This window comes from Schistocerca cancellata, chromosome 2 (assembly GCF_023864275.1).
Source record: "Schistocerca cancellata isolate TAMUIC-IGC-003103 chromosome 2, iqSchCanc2.1, whole genome shotgun sequence".
Classification (NCBI taxonomy): Eukaryota; Metazoa; Arthropoda; class Insecta; order Orthoptera; family Acrididae; genus Schistocerca; species Schistocerca cancellata.
The window spans coordinates 295,146,849-295,170,362 of NC_064627.1; the positions used below are offsets into that span (position 1 = coordinate 295,146,849).

Below are 23,514 nucleotides of genomic sequence, written 5' to 3' on the forward strand. Positions count from 1 at the left end.
GCATGGGTCACATTTCAGTGGTGTCAGTGGAGTCTATCAGCAGGACAGATTTCACTAGACATGGCCTGCACCTCAACAGGTATGGGAAGGGGAGGTTGGCAAAGCTTATAGGTGACAGCATAGGTGGGGTGGGTGGGATCACTCATGGGAAAATTCCTGCAGTAGTGGGTGTTAGAGCTGCACCTTTTTTAGATTGAAGTCAGCTGATAGGTATTCCTGCTTAAGGGAAGTCTCTCTAACAAAGGAACCACTTTTGACAAAGCTTACGTATCCGAGTAATGAGGGAATTAGTATATTTCATCAAAATATACAAGATATTAGAGATAAAGTTAGTGAACTGCTTATAGATGTTGACTCTGAAATTATTGGTATATCTGAACACTTCTTAAATAAGGAGATAATTCAGAGGCTTCCTGTACCAGGATACAGGTTGACTGGCAGCTTTTCGAGGAGCCCTTTGCGGTGTGGGGGAGTAGCCATGTATGTGAAAAACGGCATCCTATTTGAGTCAATTGATATTTCAAAGTACTGCACTGAAAATGTGTTTGAATGTTGTGCAGGTGTGGTTAAATTTAATGGAGCTAAACTTCTAACTGTTGTTGTTTATAGATCCCCAGACTCCGATTTCACAACATTTTTGCTAAAGCTAGAGGAGGTTCTTGGTTCACTTTATAGGAAATACAAAAAGTTAGTTATATGTGGTGACTTCAATATTAATTGTATAAGTGATTGTGCAAGGAAGAGGATGCTGGTAGACCTCCTTAATTCATATAATCTTATGCAAACCGTATTCTTTCCAATGAGAGTGCAAGGGAACAGTAGAACAACCATAGACAACATTTTTGTTCACTCCTCATTACTAGAAGGGCATTCTGTTAGCAAAAAGGTGAATGGCCTTTCAGATCATGATGCACAAATTTTAACTCTAAAAGATTTTTGTGCTGCAACACATGTTAAATATAGTCATCAGCTGTTTAGGAAAGCTGATCCAGTTGCTGTAGAGACCTTTGTAAACCTTATCAAGGAACAAGAGTGGCAAGATGTTTATAGCGCTGATACAGTAGATGATAAATATAATGCTTTTCTCAAGACTTTTCTCATGCTCTTTGAAAGTTACTTTCCATTAGAACGTTCAAAACAGGGTACTAGCACAAACAGGCAGCCTGGGTGGCTGACTAGAGGGATAAGAATATCTTGTAGAACAAAGTGGCAATTATATCAAAACGTTAGAAACAGTCAAAATCTAAATGCAGCATCCCATTACAAACAGTATTGTAAGGTGCTTAAAAATGTTATTAGGAAGGCAAAAAGTATGTGGTATGCAGATAGAATAGCTAAGTCTCAGGGTAAAATTAAAACCATATGCTCAGTCGTACAGGAAGTGGCTGGTCTGCAGAGACAGGTCGAGGATATAGAATCAGTGCGTAGTGGGAATGTCCGTGTTACTGATAAGTCGCTTATATGTACAGTATTTAATAATCACTTTCTGAATATAGCAGGTGAACTAAATAGAAACCTAGTCCCAACAGGAAATCATATAGTGCTCTTAGAAAAAAGTGTTCCAAGACTGTTACCTGAAATGCTCCTCCATGATACTGACAAGAGGGAGATTGAGTTAATAATTAAATCACTAAAGACCAAGAACTCTCATGGATATGACATGGTATCTAGTAGAATACTGAAGTATTGTTCTATGTGTGCCCAGTACTTAGCCATATCTGTAACTTTTCCTTTAGGAGTGGTCAGTTTTCTGACCGATTAAAGTACTCGGTAGTGAAGTCACCTTATAAAAAGTGAGACATTGATAATGTTGACAATTTTAGACCTATTTCTATGCCATCGGTGTTTGCTAAAGTTATCAAGAAGGTTGTATATACAAGGTTACTGGAGCATTTAAATTCACATAATTTGCTGTCAAATGTTCAGTTTGGTTTTAGAAATGGTTTAACAACTGAAAATGCTATATTCTCTTTTCTCTGTGAGGTTTTGGATGGATTAAATAAAAGGTTGCAAATGTTAGGTGTTTTCTTTGATTTAACGAAGGCTTTTGACTGTGTTGACCACAAAACATTACTGCAGAAGTTGGACCATTATGGAATAAGGGGAGTAGCTTACAATTGGTTCACCTCTTACTTTAAGAACAGAAAGCAGAAGGTAATTCTCCGCAATATTGAGAGTGGTAGTGATGTTCAGTCCCAATGGGGCACTGTTAAGTGGGGCGTTCCCCAAGGGTCGGTGCTGGGGCCACTGCTGTTTCTTATTTATATAAATGATATGCCTTCTAGTATTACAGGTGATTCAAAAATATTTCTATTTGCTGATGACACCAGCTTGGTAGTGAAGGATCTTGTGTGTAATATTGAAACAGTATCAAATAATGTAGTTCATGAAATAAGTTCGTGGCTTGTGGAAAATAATTTGATGCTAAATCACAGCAAGACTCAGTTTTTACAGTTTCTAACTCACAATTCAAGAAGAACCGATATTTTGATCAGACAGAATGGGCATATTATAACCGAGACGGAACAGTTCAAGTTCCTAGGCATTCGGATAGATAGTAAGCTGTTGTGGAAAGCCCATGTCCAGGATTTTGTTCAGAAACTAAATGCTGCTTTATTTACCATTAGAACAGTATCTGAAATAAGTGACACTTCAACATGAAAAGTAGTCTACTTCATATATTTTCATATGCTTATGTCATATGGTATTATTTTTTGGGGTAATTCTTCTGATTCAAAAAGGGTATTTTTGGCTCAAAAATGGCCTGTTCGAGCTATACGTGGTGTAAGTTCGACAACCTCTTGTTGACCCCTATTCAATAGTCTGGGAATTCTGACATTGCCCTCACAGAATATATTTTCTTTAATGTCGTTTGTTGTTAGCAATATTAGCCTATTCCCAAGAGTTAGCAGCTTTCACTCAGTTAATACTAGGCAGAAATCCAATCTGCATGTTGATTGCACTTCCTTGACTCTTGTGCAGAAAGGAGTGCAGTATTCTGCTGCATCCATTTTCAATAAGCTACCACAAGAACTCAAAAATCTTAGCAGTAGCCCAAACTCTTTTAAGTCTAAACTGAATAGTTTCCTCATGGCTCGCTCCTTCTATTCTGTCGAGGAGCTTCTGGAAGAGCTAAAAAATTAAGCAAATTCTAGTGTTACATTGTTGATTTTCTTTATTTAAACTTATGACTTGTCACCTGAATATGTTTTTTTATATTTCATTTTATCTGTTTCTAATATCGTGTTATAATTTCATTTATTGACTCGTTCCATGACCATGGAGACTTATCCTTAATTTGGTCCCATGGAACAATAAATAAATAAATAAATAAATAAAGCCAACATTGTCTGAATAGTACAGCAAGTAATGTATATGGATAAGGAATAGAGTTCTAGGCCTCGCAGTGGAGGGCTGTGTTTTTAAGTGAAAAACATTATTCTTTAAACAAAGTTCCCTCTTTTCTTAATCCATTCCATGCATTGCTTCTCTAGTAAGTATGTTTCATCTTTGATATGTGAGTTGAAAATTTGTAAAATATCTAACCACATCTTCCATAACCTTCACACTGAACTAAGAAGTTTTCCTGCCACAAATTGTTTTAGATGTGGGAACATTTGGAAAATTAGCCAACAGGACAGATGTTCCAACAATGTATCATTTTCAGTGTTCAACCTACCTGTAATACTCCCACAAAACCATATGCATATATTGGATTGTTCAGAATGGCACTCACCTGAGAGAACTTAATTAATGGCTTGGTATGGATTTGAAACACCAAGTGTTCCTTAGCTGCAGGCGGGTCATTACTACCAGTCCTCTTGCACTGTGCATGCTGGGGTCGCTTCAGCATCCATCTTAAGGTGTGTCTTGTATCTTGGAGTATGCGACCCTTATTTTAACCACATGGATTATAAGGATGGGATAAAATACCTTTATTTTCTCAACAACTTGGATAAGAAAGGAATGTTTAGTCATTAATCCAATCAACATCCATTCTACTAAGAGAGCTTGAGTGTGCTTCATTAAAACAGAAATGCATAAACTGTAATGGGGCATTACCTGACATAACTAGATTACTGTTATTAAAAGGAGGGAGGGCAGTTATGACGCTTTTCTATATTCACAAAAAATCTGAAATATATAAAACAACTATATTGACACTTTTCTTATTGACATTGCTACAGCAGAACACACAGATAGATTAATAAGAGCCTGTCACAGCTGTTACAAAATATGTAACTAAAAGTAACAATGAAACTTGAACAGAAGTCACCAAGACATCTGTACTTGGAATCCTAACCTTGTATCTCCATCCAAACTAACATAGTTTCTTTTGTGGGTTACAACAAGTTATCATATCAAGACTTTCTCTAGTTGTCTTTGTCATGTGTTGAGCTCAGATTTTGCTGCTTGGTGTTTGGACTCGAACCAAACTTTGGACAGTACATGCTTTGCAGTGGGCCAGCAATTGCTTTCTGGGGCCATTAAACAATAGCAGGGTCCATCATTTCCAACAGAAAAGTTGTGCTAAAATTTAACAAAGTTTGACTAAGGAAAATGCTACAAGATGAAACTCTTCACTAAAATCCTCTAGATAGATGTTCATCTATGAGTAGAGAGAGAAGAGAGAGAGAGAGAGAGAGAGAGAGAGAGAGAGAGAGAGAGAGAGCTTTGAAACCTTTTCTGACATGATTTGAATAAACGAAGAGCCAGATCCTGAGAATTATGTAAGCTAAAGGCTCTGTCAGTGTTGATTAATTTATCTGTCACTCTCATCGCAGTTAATTCCTTTAATATACCATCCCCAGGACGCAACATAATACTGATAACCTTGTATTTTATTTTATGCTCACAGGTGAGGATTGTTCAGTGACATTTGATTTAGTTGGCTGCTTTAGACAGATGTACTGCTTGTGTTCTTTACTTCCTTGTTCAATTATTCTTTTAATCTGTACAAAACATGACTTACCACAATGACATTTCATGTGGTATGCATTCAGGTTTTAGAGTCTTAGAATATAATTCACACAACATAGTATATTTTTTAGTTTTGGAAATTTGTATACATTTGGAATCATAATTCCCCCATCCTCCCACAAACAGTTCCAGCATATGGAACATATGCATTTTTTGCTGCTTCTTCATTGGTATTGGTTCCATCTGCAGGTGTTGTTGAATTGCAGTTCAGTGCTGGCTCAATCAAAGAGTGCTGGCTCAAAGAGTCTTGAGTTCTTCAGTGACTCTTTCTTTGTCGGTACACATGCTGAACAATTTAACCTGTAATGTCACTATATCACTCAGTGTCTATTGTAATTTTTCCTGACACATTGTAAAATTCATAATGTTCTAAGAATATTTTGGGAAAGAATTAAAATATGTCATCTACTGTGTGTCCTTACTGCACTTCTACACATTTTTCATCCTGTGAGGATAAAAAAGAAGTCATTAGTATTTCTTAGTTTCAGCCTGAAAGCCTGTTTGATTTACTACCATCATTTGCATCATCTTATTGCAACAATCGTGTCCTCACAAACTACTGATTTTGAGCACAAAATATAGTTTCATTGCTTTGTAAACTTAATTTTGTTCATGTATTGCTCCAGGTCAGATGAAAGCTACAGGCCACTAACTTCAGATGGATTTCTTTCTGTTGTCAAAAATTTCACAATAAGATGTTTATTTTACTGCTCTAGATACAGTGCATTAACAGGGATAGAATTTCTGTGCATTATATGGAATGTATGCTAGGTCTGTTACATGTGACTAGTTAAAATGGTGTATTAGTTTGAGACCTGAACCTTGAATGCATCTTTCAGGGGTAGTGATCAGCAAGCAGAGCAGCAGTCATTAGGAACCATCTGAAGATGGCAACAAGACTGTTTTCTGAAATATTGTGAAGAAGTTACAATGTGATCCAGGCAAACACCCAAGAATTCTGCAAGTTTGAAATACATCAGAATGCATTACAGGGGCATTGTTAAACCAATTGCGTGACCTGGCATACATCACAGTGTGGCCTGGAAGCTTTTCCATACTTCTTCCAGACACCACAGTCTTCTATGGTGTTGTGGGACTAGCACTTCTGGCACAATGAATATAATGGACAATTTGGCTGATCCTCAACTTTTCAGATGCTTCTGGACATTTCTTCCAAATCCTACAAACTCTCTCCCATAATGCTACAGGACTAGCATAGCAAGACTACTGAAGGTAATGTATAAATAAAAATGTAATGTAAGAAGTATTTTATTAAACAGTATCATGCAAAAGGCAGTTTTCTCATAAAATGAAAAAGAACTTGTATAAAAGCTTACAGTTTTCTGTGTTTTGTCCATGTGTCTACAGACCACAATGGCCTTTACTACTTCCATTATTTATATTCCACTAAGGATATTTTGTTACTTCACTAACTATAGGAAGCAAGTACATGCAACCGATTACAGCCACAGAAAGATCCAAGATGATGTGATAGCTAATTAACACTCATCATATTTCAAACTAAAGTCCTTCTGAGTATTTCCTGTTACCTTGGAGTGAAACATTGTGTTATCGATCAATACTAATAATAAATCTGTAACCAATTAACCCATTGTGGCTGTCTGTTTGTCTCTGGACACGGTAATCTCCAATACTGCTAGATGAATTCACGTGGGTTTTTAGAGGTAACTTGAGCGTAGGTCAGGGTACCATATAGAAGTTAGTTCATCAAAACCTAATCACAAAAGAAGATACCATGATTTAAAGAAGATTTACAATTTTTTTTATATGTGGTCTCTGCTCCTAGTGGCATGTTTTCTGAAACAACACACACACACACACACACACACACACACACACACACACACACACATGTATATATAATTAAGGTGAGTACAGCCAATGATCTCTCAGTGCAGATGCACATCTGGCTTGAATTCTTACAGGAATTGGTAAAATGCTGATAATTGGTAGTGTGTGGATAAGTTGAGAATTTGGATCTGATGGGAACTGTGATAAGGTAGTCTCTGCTGCTACGATGACTGCTGGGCCTGGATGGCACAGTGGTCAGTGAATGGCACAGTGGTCAGTGCATTTGCCTAGTTAGCAGGAGATCCGGGTCCAAATTCCAGTCTGGCATAAATTTTCAACTTTCTCCATTGATTTAAATTATTGTCCATCCACAACCAATGTCTATAATTCCTTTGTGTTTTAAAACTTTCTTGTCTGTCTCTGTGAACATGCTAATCTCCAAAAATACTACACGGATTTTGTGGGGATTTCACTGGTAACTTCAGTGTAGTTAGGTGCACCGTACACAATATATTTCGTCAAAATTGGATCACAAAAAACAAGACGGTCATACCTATTACGTGTGTATGTACATTTCACATCTCCTGCGAAATAACCTGCCTGATTTCAACCAAATGTGGTACACATATCACTCACTGTCTGGAAAAAAACACTGAGGGGATGTATCACAGGGGTAAGGGTGTGGTGAAAGAGAAGTGTAGAGCATGACATGCAAATACATAGATTTTATTTACACAGTATTTAAGAACGAGAGCACTAAGTGACTTGCAACAAATTTTCAAGCCTTTATGAAACTTTTCCTTGCTGACAGCCGCCACATAATGATGAAAGGAAAAAAGTTTATCGCTAAATACATTTTTTCACATCAGGCATGACGTTTTAATTTATTACTTCTTTACTACTGTCCGCAGCATATTTTGCAGGCAGTGTTCACATGTATAAGGTGTGGCAAATGACAGTAGTCTAGACGATTGGATACCGTTGTACGGGAATGTATGCAAATAACCACTCTCCGTAACATGCACACCATCGGTATGCCTGTCACATGATTCACACCAGTTCAGAGTGTAGTGTGGGCTGTGTCAGTGTGAGTGGAGCTGTGGAAAGGGGATGATACTCACAGTGGAGCAGCGGGTGTCCATTGAGGAAAGTTACATGACAACAAAGTAGTGGAAACAGTGTGGCCAGTTGTTCACTTAGACGTTTAATGTGTCAAAGTGTCAGTGAAGAGTGCCATGCAATGCTTAGTCTGAAAATGGTGTCAGGCAGAATCTATTTTGAATAAGTAAGAAAACACTCCAAAAAGTGCCAGGAAAAGACCTGCAGTTACTTCCAACAGCATGGAGCAACTGCCCATACTGCCAGGCAAACCTTGAATCACATTACACAATCTTCACCCCTTACAGAGTTGTTAACAGAGGTCAGTGTGGTCGCAGCCCTAGCTGGCCACCCATGCCACCTGATCTGTCAGTGTGTGATTATTTTATGTTGGGTGGCCACTAGTCTTAAGTGTATTGTGACAAACCTAATAGTCTTAAGAACTGTAGCAGAACATTTCGGATGAGATTGCAGCAATTCCAGCAGTCTAACCTTGATCTGCCTTCAGCAACTTGCTGGTCAGGCCCCAAAAGCACCAACAGATGGATGGTGGTCACTATCAACACCTCCTATAGTCATGTTAGTACTGTATTTCCATTCCTCTGCTGTGTTTCTTTGTATCCTGGAGTTCTGTTCACCAGGCCACTTTTATTTGTGTCGCCAATGAATGTAATACTTAAAAAATTATATCATTGTACAACACAAAGTTCAGAACATATGATGTCATAAACACTGAGATGTGTGAAAAACTAACACAGAACTTTTAAATATACGAATAGAACTAGGAAAGTTTTGCAATACAGCTTTATTTCTTTAATTTCTTCGAAATAGTTTCCGCCACATTGAATACACCTCTCCGTCCTCCAAAACCAATCCCTAAATCACCTCTCCCAAGTTTCTGTAGGGAGTAAGGCACACTACTTGTCCCAAGCCCTTGGGAGGTACTCATCATTTGAAAGCTGCACTACTTTGAGCTTCATTTTCACACCTAGAACTGTGCAAAGACACAAGAAGCAAAGTCTGGACTGTAAGGTGGATGCTCAAGAAATTTCTGTCCTCTACCCTACAAATACTTTATGCATGTTTTGGCGCGGTGAGCTGGAGCATTGTCGTGATGGGGGAACCATGTATCCACTCTTGACTTTGGTCATAGGTTCTTCAAAGATTGTAGGACTTCAGGCAGGCACTATTCAGTGTAAAGTGTGTAGTACAAGGTACTTAATCGATTCGAAGAATATTACGCGAATTCGGGAAAAATATTTTCTCTTTGAAAAAGCTGTTGAACTTCATCGTATTTCTGAAAGTGCTTCTCTTGGTTGATATATGTTGCGTGATACGATTATACTGTCTTACTCCATACAACAAAATTTGTTGCATAATATATTAAACGCGCAAACAAAGTTGACACTCGACACGCTGGCTGATGCTTGGGGCTGTAAATGGGAAATGCCTTTGCAATCTCTTCCATCAGCCACCGCGCCGAATGTCAACATCGTTTTGCACATTTAATACATGTTGCATAATGTGTGGCTACTCTAACGTATCCAGTATCTGAAAAAGTGAGTACTTACTGACTTGCAACAAACATTACACATAATTTTGCTGGAGTGGCCGAGTGGTTCTAGGCGCTACTGTCTGGAGTCGCGCGACCTCTGCGGTCGCAGGTTCGAATCCTGCCTCGGCATGGATGTGTGTGATGTCCTTAGGTTAGTTAGGTTTAAGTAGTTCTAAGCTCTAGGGGACAGATGACCTCAGAAGTTAAGTCCCATAGTGCTCAGAGCCATTTTTACCATAATTTCGAACATTTACGAAACCTTTTTTCTCTGACAACCAGGGGTGAGGCATGCAGGAAACTGCAGTAATCACCGACTTCAGTTACAGATAAAATACATTTTTTTTTCTTTTAGACATTCTTGATATATATTTTATCTACAATTCCAGTTGCCGGCATACTTATAAAAAGCAATGTTAACCCGGGGGCATTAAAGACATTAATGGCTGTCAGTGTGACAGGCTCCAGTTTCAATGGCGTGATACGATTATACTGTCTTACTCCATACAACAAAATTTGTTGCATAATATATTAAACGCGCAAACAAAGTTGACACTCGACACGCTGGCTGATGCTTGGGGCTGTAAATGGGAAATGCCTTTGCAGTCTCTTCCATCAGCCACCGCGCCGAATGTCAACATCGTTTTGCACGTTTAATACATGTTGCATGATGTGTGGCTACTCTAACGTATCCAGTATCTGAAAAAGTGAGTACTTACTGACTTGCAACAAACATTACACATAATTTTGCTGGAGTGGCCGAGTGGTTCTAGGCGCTACTGTCTGGAGTCGCGCGACCTCTGCGGTCGCAGGTTCGAATCCTGCCTAGGCATGGATGTGTGTGATGTCCTTAGGTTAGTTAGGTTTAAGTAGTTCTAAGTTCTAGGGGACAGATGACCTCAGAAGTTAAGTCCCATAGTGCTCAGAGCCATTTTTACCATAATTTCGAACATTTACGAAACCTTTTTTCTCTGACAACCAGGGGTGAGGCATGCAGGAAACTGCAGTAATCACCGACTTCAGTTACAGATAAAATACATTTTTTTTTCTTTTAGACATTCTTGATATATATTTTATCTACAATTCCAGTTGCCGGCATACTTATAAAAAGCAATGTTAACCCGGGGGCATTTAAGACATTAATGGCTGTCAGTGTGACAGGCTCCAGTTTCAATGGCCACAGAGTTGGCCAGCTATAGGCTAGACTCCTGTAACTTCCCAGTAACAGGGATTAACGGTGCGCACGCATCCCATTGCAAGGTTCATCCCCTCTCTCGCTGCTGCTAGAGAAAGAGGAGAATTGTGTAGCTGTTAGCCCTGCAGTAGTTTTTGCTACATTATTGGTCGTGTGGGTGAGAGCTAAAACCCGTTATTGTTTTCAGTGTTATTGTGTTCATTGTTAAAATGTGTGTTCATTGTTAAAATGATGAAACAAATTAGGATATATGCTTTCGTAATGATATGGGATTCAATAAATTACTCAACTCTTCACTTGAATGCACTATATAAATTACAATAACCACACATAACATTTGACAACAAACAAAAGTGAACTTTTATTACAGTAAAAATGATTAAGTGTGGTTTGTGAGCCATATAATTCAAAACCTGTGTATGAGTCTCACTAATATAACAATTAAACAAATATTTCCAAAATCACTTTCTGACATATGTATTATTTCAGGTCGAACTGTCCAAACAATTGGCACAAACTTTCTTCAAATGATCAGGACAGCTCCACTTACCGCACCCAACACACTACTTGCTGACTGATTTGTGCCGCGATCTACCACGCTTTTAACATCTTCCAGTTCTCCCCTTTCTTTCCTCTTGTGGCCTGTACACAGTCTCTTCCATTCCAAGCAGTAGAAGTCTATGTCTTCTGACCCTCCTTAGAAAGGGGGGTGGTTAACGCCTCATTTCTATTTGGAGCTTTGTAAGTTTTCATACAAAATTAGTTAGGAAAGTTATTCTCTTCAGCGCTTTATCTTCATTTTTATTGAATTTATAAATGCATAAATCATTTATTGCAGCTAAGTGTAGTAGACTGTAGAACACTGCAATTGTAATTCGAACCACATCATTTTTTTGAGACAGCTGTTCAACCAAGTCCATGCCAACTTTTGTCATGCTGTAAAATGTTAAGATCTCAGGCTGTCGATAACATTGGTGCATTGTAGAAATTCCAAGGGCAGCTTTATTCTTATTGGGACAGTATGATTTCTATTATTTGTTTACCTGGAAGAAACTCCAAAGGCACTTAGCACTTATTTCGGCGAAGTTTTCCCACATACATGAGACCCTTGTCTTTGAGACTTCCAGTACGAAGATGTGTCGAAAATTAATTATTGGTGGTTAAATTTCTGTTAGTGCCTGCATTTGGCTCCACCACTCTTATTACATCATTTAGGCTACTGCTTTGTTTATAAGATCCATCAGACTGCAAACCATCAAAGATTTCTAAATTTATTTTTTATGCTGTCTTAGCATTAACTACGGCAAAGGTTTTCAACCTGAACGTAGCGGGTTTGCTAGGTATGATCTGCCGAAAAGACAGTTACCCGTAAACGTTAACATTTGTTCATCTACAGTACGGTACTTGCTTGATGAGAAATATTTCTGGAAATTATGTACTATTGTTTCAAACAAGTCTCTTGTGGGAACTAACTTGTCAGTTTCATTTCTGAAGTTTCTGTCTCTTACATCATCAAAATGTAAGGATCGTAAGAGAAAGTGAGATCTTTGTTCACTCACTGATAGGCAACATGATTATAGGCCATTGCCTTTGGAACTGTCCTAAATTTGATGAGTGCTTTTCCTAGATGGTCTTGTGCCTATAAGATACAGAAACTCAACTATACTCTGACTTCTGTTTCATCAGTACTATGGGCATCTCGACCCCTGCCAAAATGAGACCTGGCTATTTCAATGTAAATATTTCTAGAATTGGTTATTATTCTAATGACAGTATCAACAAAGAAAAGCCGTAACAGGCTAGATTCAAATTTGATTTCTCAGGCTATATTTCGCGATCCAGTCAGATAGATATATTATTGTGTGCCCGAGTATGTGTGTTGGTTGGGGGCTTCTGTTTCAGCAATTTTGTCTCTTATTTTTATCTAAGAAGTATCCTTCATTTGCATTGTCACTTGAAACATCTTGTTCTTCATCCTCTGACATCGTCAGCTGAGAAGATGGCTGGTGGTCACTGAGCGCTACGTAGTCTTCTTCTCCTTCAGAATCATCAAAGAAGAGCCAATGACTTCACTGTTTGGTGCCCTTCCACAAATCAACCACCTATCATCAAAGAAGATGAGATCCTCCTCTGTATAACAAAGTTAGTCAAACCAAGCCAACAATGTTGCTGGGTCTGAAGTTATCTCAACATTCCTTCTTTTGTTTTGTATGGACATCCAAATATTAGCAGTAAGTGTGACTGTAAACATCAACGAAAATGTAAAAAGAGTAGAAACAGAAATGCAATGCGAACCATAAGTATTGGGACAAAGCCTTTTCTGGGCCACTCTGCATTGTTGCCAGATGTATCCAAGATGGCTGCAATCATGTCATCCAAGTTGGATGGCCATGATGTCAATCAAGATGGCGGATTTTGGCGGGAACTTTGAATTTTGACAGGAAAGTGCCACACCCCCCTCCCCTCCCCTCCCCTCCTCCAGAGAAACGACGGGAAGTTCAGATTCCAACAGGATAATGCATCACACCACAGTTATCCATACTAACCTAAGAAAATCGTGGGAAGATAGGACAATTGGGCTACATCCACTAACCTAAGTCACCCTACCGCCACCTCTTCCTAGGAACTGGCGCAAAGTTTGAATTTTGGCACTAAAGAAAGGTTACTTGGGGTTTTGCTACCAACCTAAGAAAATCGTGGGAAGATAGGTCAGCTAGTCTACCTCCAATTAGCTAAGTCACCTGATCGCCACCTCTTCCTAGGAACTGGCGCCAAGTTTGAATTTTGACAGTAAAGAAAGGTCACTTGGGGTTTCGCTACCAACATCAGAAAATGGCTGCAATAGGGATTCGTGTGCAATGGAAGCAACCTGCACTGGGCTGCTGGAGAGAGGAAGGAGTGAACTTTATTTATTTTCGAACAATTTATTCAGCTCTGGAGAATATTTATCACAGTGGTACAGAACACATGCTCTGACATGCCACACAGCATACAGACCTCACACTACTCCTAAATAACTCATGTATAATGCTCCACACATGCGCCTGCCAATTGTAAACTGTCAAAATAACGCATTGCACAGCTACAGACACGCAAATCACTCGTAAATAATGCATTACATTTACATCCAGCGAGCCAAACAACTCCTAAATCGTCAAAATAATAATCCATCCAAAAGACTCTGCAAACATGCTTGCTAATTGTCAACTATCGAAATCATGCACCAGTCTTTATTTAAACAATTATCGATAGCACCACCATCGAGTGTGTTCGCCAGGAGGTCTCGACTCCAACTGACTTGGTACACACTACCACCAGCAGAGGGTGCTGTCGTCCGTGACGTCATCTGATGACATGACTACCATTACTCAAGATGGTGGCATACATTGTGTTCACCTTGAGGCCTAGTACATATTGACACCACCAGAGAGCGCGACCGTGGACTTGGAATGAATTTTCGCAAATGCCACTCCCACCTGGACTTGGAAGGAAATAGTTAAAGTCTCCACCACGAACCTCAACTGACCGCCACGTCCCCTTACCAACCCATGTTGTCGGGCTAACTCACACTCACGTGTACTAAAGTGTACTAACGTGCAGTAATGTGTACTAACATGTACTAACGTGCAATAACGTGTACTAACGTACACAGCACATGACACGATCCAAGATGGTGGGGGAAATGGTGGGAAAACGACTCTGCCTATGATGGACATAAGTTTTTGTTTTGCAAGCAATGTCTCCACCATGAGATCTAGACTTGGGTGTAAAATCGAGACTTCAGTGTCAAAACTAAGTTAGCGATAGGTGCTTGTGAGGTGCTGCAATCCTCGTGTACACATTTGCCCGACATAGTTGCTGTTTACATAGTTTGTGATGGAATGACCTGTAATTTACGCATGTCGGACACTGGTGCTATGCCTTTATCTGTTTCCTTCTAAGAGCTATTGGCTGTTACTAACAATCATTTTATATAGGTCTGATGCGTGTATAAAATGGTTCAAATGGCTCTGAGCATTATGGGTCTTAGCTTCTGAGGTCATCAGTCCCCAAGAACTTAGAACTACTTAAACCTAACTAACCTAAGGACATCACACACATCCATGCCCAAGGCAAGATTCGAACCTAGGACTTTTGTGGTCGCGCGGTGCCAGACTGTAGCGCCTAGAACCACTCGGCAACCCCTGCTGGCAGCTGTATTGTTCTTGTATCACACAGAGTCAAAGTTTTAAGGAAGTAGTTTTTTTTTCGTTTTGCGGTTCAATTAGATAGTTTATCGAAGAGATATCGGGAAGAAGGGTGTATGTCTTGCGCATGAAATATATTTCTTACATTGGAATATTAACAGCGTTATATTCCATATGGCTGGTCGGTTGGAAACGCATGCGATCTAACATTATCGCATTTTAAGTGCAGAACATTGTAGCCTTAGGAGTGTGTGTGTTTATGCTCTCTTTTACCAATACCTTCCAGGTACCGATCCTAGATTCTAGAACAATATTTTAGAGTTGATAAAACCATTGATTTAAGTAAAAATGCGTCGAACTCCATTCGTCTGGAGATCCATTGCGTATAAAAATCATTCGTTTCTTGTTCTTCTTAACCATATGCTATTACATCATGATACTTTGAAATCTGTTACTATACATCGATAAGGAATGCTAATCTCCTCGACATGGGCGCATCTCGAGAAATCTCATACACTTGGATGGGTGAGGGCTCGATGAGACGTGAAGTGTAGCGGTATACTTCTGATCAGTTGCAGATTAATTCACTAATCGTGCTGCAGGGCGTGTTGGTCAATGACAGTACGAGGAGGGTCTTTCACTCTCTAATTTTACCTTAAGACCGCGAAAATCCTCTGTGACTCCCATATGTAGGGAGATAAATGGTAAATTAAAAACTATGCTCGATGTGATGGAAATATGTGGAGCACTGTGGGGCATACTTTGATGATTCATGTGTTCGAGAATTAACACTGAATGGATGTACTGCACAGTCATCTATTTATATTTGCAATGATACTCGCAAAGTGGAGACGTGGTGGTTTAGCTATGATACTGAAACTGGAGGAAACATGCTGTCACATCATTGGCAGGTGTTGAGGTTACTGTCATTGCTAAAATGGTTTGCACTATCAACTGTGATGCTTATTATTAGAGTACATTGATGGTGTCTTTTCCATCCCATTTGTGCACTTGGCACTCTATTGGTCACCACATAATGATTGACTGACATCGCTTGTTTGAGTTAGAGATTGAGTTTTGGTAGCTGGGCTATGACCTTCTGGGGCAGATTGCACCGAAACAGTGATGGCTGCAATATGAGGAACGTAGAGTTATCAGTTATTCCGTCAGTGTGAAAGTGATGTGTTGCATGTTATGGTATCCACCATAAGAACATGATTTACACTGTGCAACGTCTAGTTTCCTGCAAAAGGCCGTGGATCAGAACTTTTTAATGTCAGTTTAGAACCTGGCACAGGCCTCGAAGTCATGGCAGAAAAACGAAGTGTTTGACATTGTACAAAAGCGTGTTAGAAAACAGTGTTTCAAACAACTAAACAGGACCAGAGGGAACGTCTTTTGTGACTTAGTATAGTCTGTGGGTTACGATCATTCGCCTAGAGTATAGGTGATCGAACTTAAAAGTGGACTCTTCAGTGCCTGTATATTTAATAGGATCGTGCCACACAGGAGGCAGTAGCAACAGCAGTTTGAGGTGTAAATTCGGTGAGGGACTGTGTATACCGTTAGGAATGGTTGGATGGATGCACGCTGCACTATTCTGGGGAGCATTGGGAAATTTCTTTCTCCGCACTGGAGCCCAACCACAGCTTTCCATCATCAAGCCAGCATTGATGCCTGGGTGACTTCTATATCGGATGAAGTTAGTTGAGCTTTATATTTCAAAATTTTTCTCTCTTGGGAGGTAAAGACTAACAATGATAGCATGTTGAGCTGACTGATTTGAATGGATGCGGATCTGCTTTGGACTGTAGTATCTGTATCTAGTTTGGAGATGTATCACATCATGTGCATTTCCACCAAATGGCCAAAACATGGTCCTGTTGCAGTAACTCAGGTCTTCCTGTTTCTACATGTGTTGCAGAAGGTGGTGGATATGTGTTTATCCAACTTATTCTCACTTCTGACTTAAATTGGAATGATCACATGCAGAAAGCTGTAGAAATGGGAGCAGTTGTAAGATGCGTAGGGGGTGACTAAAATCATGTTGGAATTTTACTGTAGTAGCTAGGTTCGGGAAAGCTGACTCATTTCGAGATATGAGAGTGCCAGAAATATGATTAAGTAGTGGTTGTAATCATTAAATCAATTGTCAATAGGATCCAATGCAGGTATGTGCTTGAATGGATAGCGTAACACTAGAGATCTGGGAAGCTAGTGTACATTTTCTTACGACCTCAATTGGTACACCATCTACTACTACTGTTTGTGTTCCTTCTCAATCAGTCATCGCCTATAACTCAGTGGATATATTGCGAAACCTCTGATATGGTCTTGAGACAGAATGCGCTAAAAGTACTATAGAATTATCTAGCTGGGGCGGTGTGAGGGAGTCGCAAATACCGCTTACATACCACGTTCCTTAGCTGAAACACTTTCAAAATGCGGTAATTTTATGACGAGGTTGCATTGTGGGCTGATAATACACATAACTACGATCACCGTCACGGAATTTGTCTGGAAAGAAAACCACCTTATTCAGAGGTAATGTCGTATCTCGATTTGTAAAGTGGGTATAGCTTTTAAGATGGATATTTGTGTGCACTTGTAGAACCAAGATCGCATGTGACAGTATCATGGAGCAGTTGTCGTGATTGGTTTTTTTTTAACATCTGGCCGATTACATCTCTCTTTCGAAGATACAGTGGTAGCACTCGCAGGAAGAAATCTAAGAGACATCCACACCCATCACTGATTTTTGGACAGTATTATTTCGTATCGTAGGCAATCAGCTATTGACGAAGATTTATACTTAGTAGTAGGGGATGTGTAATATGTTCGCACTTGAGCATTGCGTTTATTAAGTATGTGTTTGTGTAAAGGAAATGACTATGTCCAGTCGTAAGGAAGGTACATATATTTCCATTTCAGAGCCACAACCTTCAGCAGGGTGTATTTCCTATACTTCGCTCATTGTCGAATGCTGTTCAATCGAGACCGTGATCGTAACATTTAATTGTAAGTATAAGGGTAAAACATATATGGAACGGATTTTCTAGAATGATTCCGTGTATGCATGGCATGTGGTGGGAATGATTCACGTTTCCTGTTAACAGCAGCATCTGTCTGAATGCAAAGGCCTGTTGGAGTGTAGGAATGTATCTGAGTTAACTTTGCCATCCTCTAGACGACCGAATATTGAACTAATACTTAGTATGTGTGGGATAGCTTTCGTGATCAAGTGGAAATTTGAGAATGAATATGGAGGTGCGAGGTGCGTTTGCGTTGGACTGTTATGTCCTCCCATGTAAATTGTTTGGTTGACTGCTTCTGCACATTTTGCACCTTTATTTAGTTGAGAGAAGATCGATTGTGGGGTGTGCATCTAGCAGGTGAAAGAGACGTTTCCTTGTTCTCTAGACATGAGAAACACCTTAGTTGGTTTGTAAATTATAGGGATGATTTTGTGTCTAGCGAGATCGGTATTCGCAGATGGAAATATAATTGTTCATTTGTTTGTTTCTAGTTACTCAGTGATCTAGAGCTCACTCCACTTAGCTAAAGTTTCAGGTTTGTGGAGAAATAATTTCCAGTGTATATCTTTGGAATTATGTTGCATGAGCGATCGGGAGGCTACTGCTGTGTGCTTGGGGGAAGAACTGCAAAAATGATTTAATATTATGGTAAACGATGCAAAAATACTTGTGTTCTTGTATTCAAGCTCCTGTCATCAGTGTAACTGAGTAAGAGTCTTTCTGTATTTGACAATATGTATGGCACTTTGCGAGGTTAAGTTGTCCCTGAAATATGGCGTTCAGTGTAAAATAGTTTATTGCCACTTAAAGTCTCGTCTGTAGAAAGAAAGAAAAGGTGGACGGTGCTTCCCTAGGACTGAGGAGTATCGAGACATATAGCCATTGTGAGTGTAGGTATACCATAATTTTGTCATGTTCTGTACAGATATCAAAGATAACTGTACTGTTGGTGTAAAATGTGTATATATTGCATTGTAAAGTTACTGTGGCTTATAGTGTGTAAAATGTGTATATATTGCATTGTAAAGTTACTGTGGTTTATGTTGTGGCATGACTAGAGAGGATGACTATGTGTCCTATCGTGAGGTACGTACACATTCAGCACATTGGTAACCGTGAGAGATTTTTTACATGGAAAATTATGTGCGCTATAGTTACTGAGATTCGTTCCAGAAGCACAGCTGTCAACAGGTGACATTACCTGTACATCGATCGGTGTCAGACTGTAGCAGCAATCATAATATTTAATTGCAGTTACACTGGTAAATATGTTCTTGGATTCCAATATCCTTGTGAGTCTCACATGTATTTGATGTTCTGTAAACAACTTTACAGGTTTAACTGTCAATACACTTTAGCGATCCGTGCAAAATAATTTTACCACTGAAAGTCCCGTCTGCAGAAAGAAAGAAAAGGTGTATGTTGCTTCAATACTGATGACAACAGTAATTCGGCGGGTAAATTCGATAAGAGCCAATCATAATGCTCGATTCATACAGATCCTTTGTGCGGGGATATAAGAGCCTCTACATATCGGTGAGAACATTTACATATGTTGAAGGCTATCATGTTAGGAGCGCTGGGAAGACTGCATTCGACGTTGTTCTGCATTATTTTCGCAAACACGTTCTGTTAGGGCAAGGATTTTCATGCATACAAGCTGAGACACGAAGAAAGTGAGAACTATTTCTGGGACAGTATAAAATTTCTGCGAGGTTTTTTTTTTTTTTTTTTTTTGCATAGTCATGTGATATGAGTATAAGATTGAGAACATTGTTATATGCGCTTGCGAAGGTTTGTAGCTACTCTGTCATCAACAATAAAGACAAGTGCTGTCTGGAGGTGTCTTGCTTATGGGGCTGTGGCTTGGAGTTCCGTGATGTCAGTATAACAGCCACTGTATACCTGAAAATAGATGCAACTATCACCTGTGTCCGGTGGCAGCTTGTGACTGTGAGAACACGTGCGTCCCTGGCCAGTTATGCCAGCATCGGTGCCTAGGTGAACACATTTTTGAATAGGAATTTCTCTGGTGTCAAGTATGAATGGGACGTCGCCGCCTCATGCCTGAGGGCATCCGTGTGTAATTTGACAGCTGATGGTCATGTCACTTCACAGGGGTTGCCACTAACCTTCAGTGCGCTCTACTGGACAGGGGGTGGTGGACGGTGTCTGCATGCATTGACTGCGTGTCTGTTGCATTAATTTGTGAGCAGGTCTGTAGGCTGCGCTGTGTGTTATTTGGATAGTTTACGAGTACTGGGCGTGTCCACATATCACTGTGCTGCATTATTTAGGAGTAGTCTGCATGTCTGTACTGAAATTACTTCGGTAAATTAGGAGTTGTTTGCATGTCTGGAGAGCATTATTTAGGAGTAGTTTACAGATCTGTGGACTGTGCAGCGTGACCCCAGGCATGTAAGAGCGTGTGTTTTGTGTCAGTGTGATAAATATACTCTATGCCTAAATAAAGTGTTCGAAAATAAATAGAGTACACTCCTTCCTTACTCTCCCCAGTAGCCCAGTGCAGGCTGTGTCATTTTCATACCATTTTTCCCCCTCCAGACCATCATCTGGGATTAGGTCATAGGAGGGATGACAGAACCCTCTGGTGGCAGTAATGTGTACTAGGTCAGTTGGACTCTAGATCTCGTGGTGGAGACATTGCTTTCAAAATAAAAACTTATATCCATCATAGGTAGTATTGTTTTCCCATCGTGGGTTTGTAAGGGGACGTGGCAGTAATTTGTGGATAATGGTGGAGACTTTAACTATTTCCTTCCAAGTCCAGGTGGGAGTGGCATTTGCGAAAATTCATTCCAAGTCCACGGTAGCGCTCTCTGGTGGTGTTAATATGTACTAGGCCTCAAGGTGAACACAATGTATGCCACCATCTTGAATAACGGTAGTTGCATCATCAGATGACGTCACAGACGACAGCACCCTCTGCTGGTGGTAGTGTGTACTAAGTCAGTTGGAGTCCAGACCTCCTGGCAAACACACTGGATGGTGGTGCTGTCTATAATTGTTTAAATAAAGACTGGTGCATGATTCGATAGTTGATGATTAGCAAACATGTTTGCAGAGTCTTTTAGATGGATAATTATTTGGACGATTTAGGAGTTGTTTGGCTCTCTGGATGTAAATGTATTGCATTATTTACGAGTGATTTTCATGTCTGTAGGCTGTGCAATGCGTTATTTTGACAGTTTACAGTTGACAGGCGCATGTGTGGAGCATTACACATGAGTTATTTAGGAGTAGTTGGAGGTCTGTATGCTGTGTGGCATATCAGAGCGTGTGTTCTGTATCAGTGTGATAAATATACTCCAATCCTAAATAAAGTGTTCGAAAATAAATAGAGTACACTCCTTCCTTACCCTTCCCAGCAGCCCAGCGGTGTCTGAGTCATTTTCACGCCATTTTTCCACCTCCAGACCACCATCTGGGATTAGGTCACAGGAGGGATGACAGCACCCTCTGGTGGCAGTAATGTGTACTAGGTCAGTTGGACTCTAGATCTCGTCGTGGAGACATTGCTTGCAAAATGAAAACTTTTGCGCATCATAGGCAGAGTCGTTTTCCCACCATGGGTTGGTAAGGGGACATGGCAGTTGGTTGTGGATCGTGGTGGAGACTTTAACTATTTCCTTCCAAGTCCAGGTGGGAGTGGCATTTGCGAAAATTCATTCCAAGTCCACGGTAGCGCTCTCTGGTGGTGTCAATATGTACTAGGCCTCAAGGTGAACACAATGTATGCCAACATCTACAATAACGGTAGTTGTGTTATCAGATGACATCACTGACAACAGCACCCTCTGCTGGTGGTAGTGTGTACCAAGTCAGTTGCAGTCTCGACCCCCTAGCGAACACACTGGATGGTGGTGCTGTCTATAACTGTTTGAAAAAAGACTGGTGCATGATTTCGATCGTTGACGATTAGCAAGCATGTTTGCAGAATTTTTTTAGATGGATTATTACTTTGGCAGTATAGGAGTTGTTTGGCTCTCTGGATGTAAATGTATTGCATTGTTTACGAGTGGTTTGCATGTCTGTAGGCTGTGCAATGCGTTATTTTGACAGTTTACAATTGGCAGGCACATGTGTGGAGCATTATACATGAGTTATTTAGGAGTAGTTGGAGGTCTGTATGCTGAGTGACATGTCAGATTGTGTGTTCTGTATCACTGTGATAAATATCTCCAGTTCTAAATAAATTGTTCAAAAATAAATAAAGTTCACTCCTTCCCCTCTCCAGCAGCCCAGTACAGGCTGATTCCATTTCACACGAATCGCTAGGAAGAGATGGCGGTCCGGTGACTGAGTTTAGTCCAAGTGTCCTTTATTTGCAGCAATTTTAAGGTTGGTAGCGAAACCCCAAGTGACCTTTCTTTACTGCCAAAATTCAAACTTGGCTCCAGTTCCTAAGAAGAGGTGGTGGTCAGGTGACTTAGGTTAGTAGAAGTAGGCCAGGTGACCTATCTTCCCGTGATTTTCTTAGGTTGGTAGTGAAACCCCAAGTGACCTTTCTTTATTGCCAAAATTCAAACTTGGCGCCAGTTCCTAGGCAGAGGTGGCAGTCGGGTGACTTAGGGTAGTGGAGGCAGCCCAACTGTCCTATCTACCTGCGATTGTCTTAGGTCACTATAGATAACTGTGGTGTGATGCATTATCCTATTGGAATTTGAACTTCCCAGCTTTTTTCTGGGGGAGGGGAGGGAAGGGGGCGTGGCACTTTCTCACCAAAATTAAATTTTCCCGCCAAAATCCGCCAACTTGAATGATGTCATCGTCGCCATCTTGCATACATCTGGCAGCAATGCAGAGTGGCCCAGAACCAGCTTTCTCCCTATACTAGCATATGATACGATATTTTGTTTCAACTCAATGATATAGACATTTAACACTGAAAAATAAATAACTTACCTATCCAAATAGAAACACAACAATAGAGAAATGCTGGCCTTCAAAGTGGAACTCGAAGCTACACAGATACACATCTGTGCAAAACCGGTATGGGCGACAACACAACAAAAAAAAGAAGTTACCCTTGGGGTTACTCAAGGGCTACAGACAGTTGATAATAAGCATAGCTCCGACGATCCTCTAGCTCTTCTAAAGACACTTGTATTACTATTTTGTGCTATACAGTGCTGAAGTGTTCAGATACAAATCAGGTAACATATTTTAGTGTTTCATAGTGTTGTAGTACATTGATTATATATGCATTGTAGTTTCAGTGAACAGGTAAACTTTTTTTTGATTTTAAATTAGTTTCTACATAAATGTGAAGTTAGGCTTCTGAAGCAATATGGACGAAGTAGCAGGCTCCTCAAAAGATACAAACGTGTTAGATTATAAATATGTCCTAGAAAGTCTGTGGTAACACCCGTTTGGAGGACGTAGTTTTGAGGGAAAAAATTACGTGATCAAACAGGAGACGGCCTACAACAAGTCTTCCACATTTAAATATAGTAACAACAGTATGGAAAATCTTGATACTCCTCTTACAGATGATTATGTGGCTGTGAAGAGTCACAAAAATTGTACGGTCGGCCATGTGTTCTGTTTTCTTTTGACTTATTGTGGACAAAAAAATGGCGTGATTGATATTAACGGTTTCAACAACTTAAGGAAACGGCACGAAAATTACAA

The 23,514-nt window shown here is 40.0% G+C and overlaps 1 protein-coding gene across 1 annotated transcript in view; it reads left to right on the forward strand.

The window, feature by feature from the left end:
• Window positions 1-10,641, forward strand: part of LOC126153521 (putative ankyrin repeat protein RF_0381) — a 155,121-nt gene extending 144,480 nt beyond the window's left edge. Inside the window, exon 4 of the mRNA XM_049916077.1 lies at window positions 10,498-10,641. Coding sequence (XP_049772034.1) covers window positions 10,498-10,641 — 144 coding nt within the window. The remainder of the gene's footprint in view (window positions 1-10,497) is intronic.
• The last annotated feature ends 12,873 nt before the right edge of the window (window positions 10,642-23,514 follow it).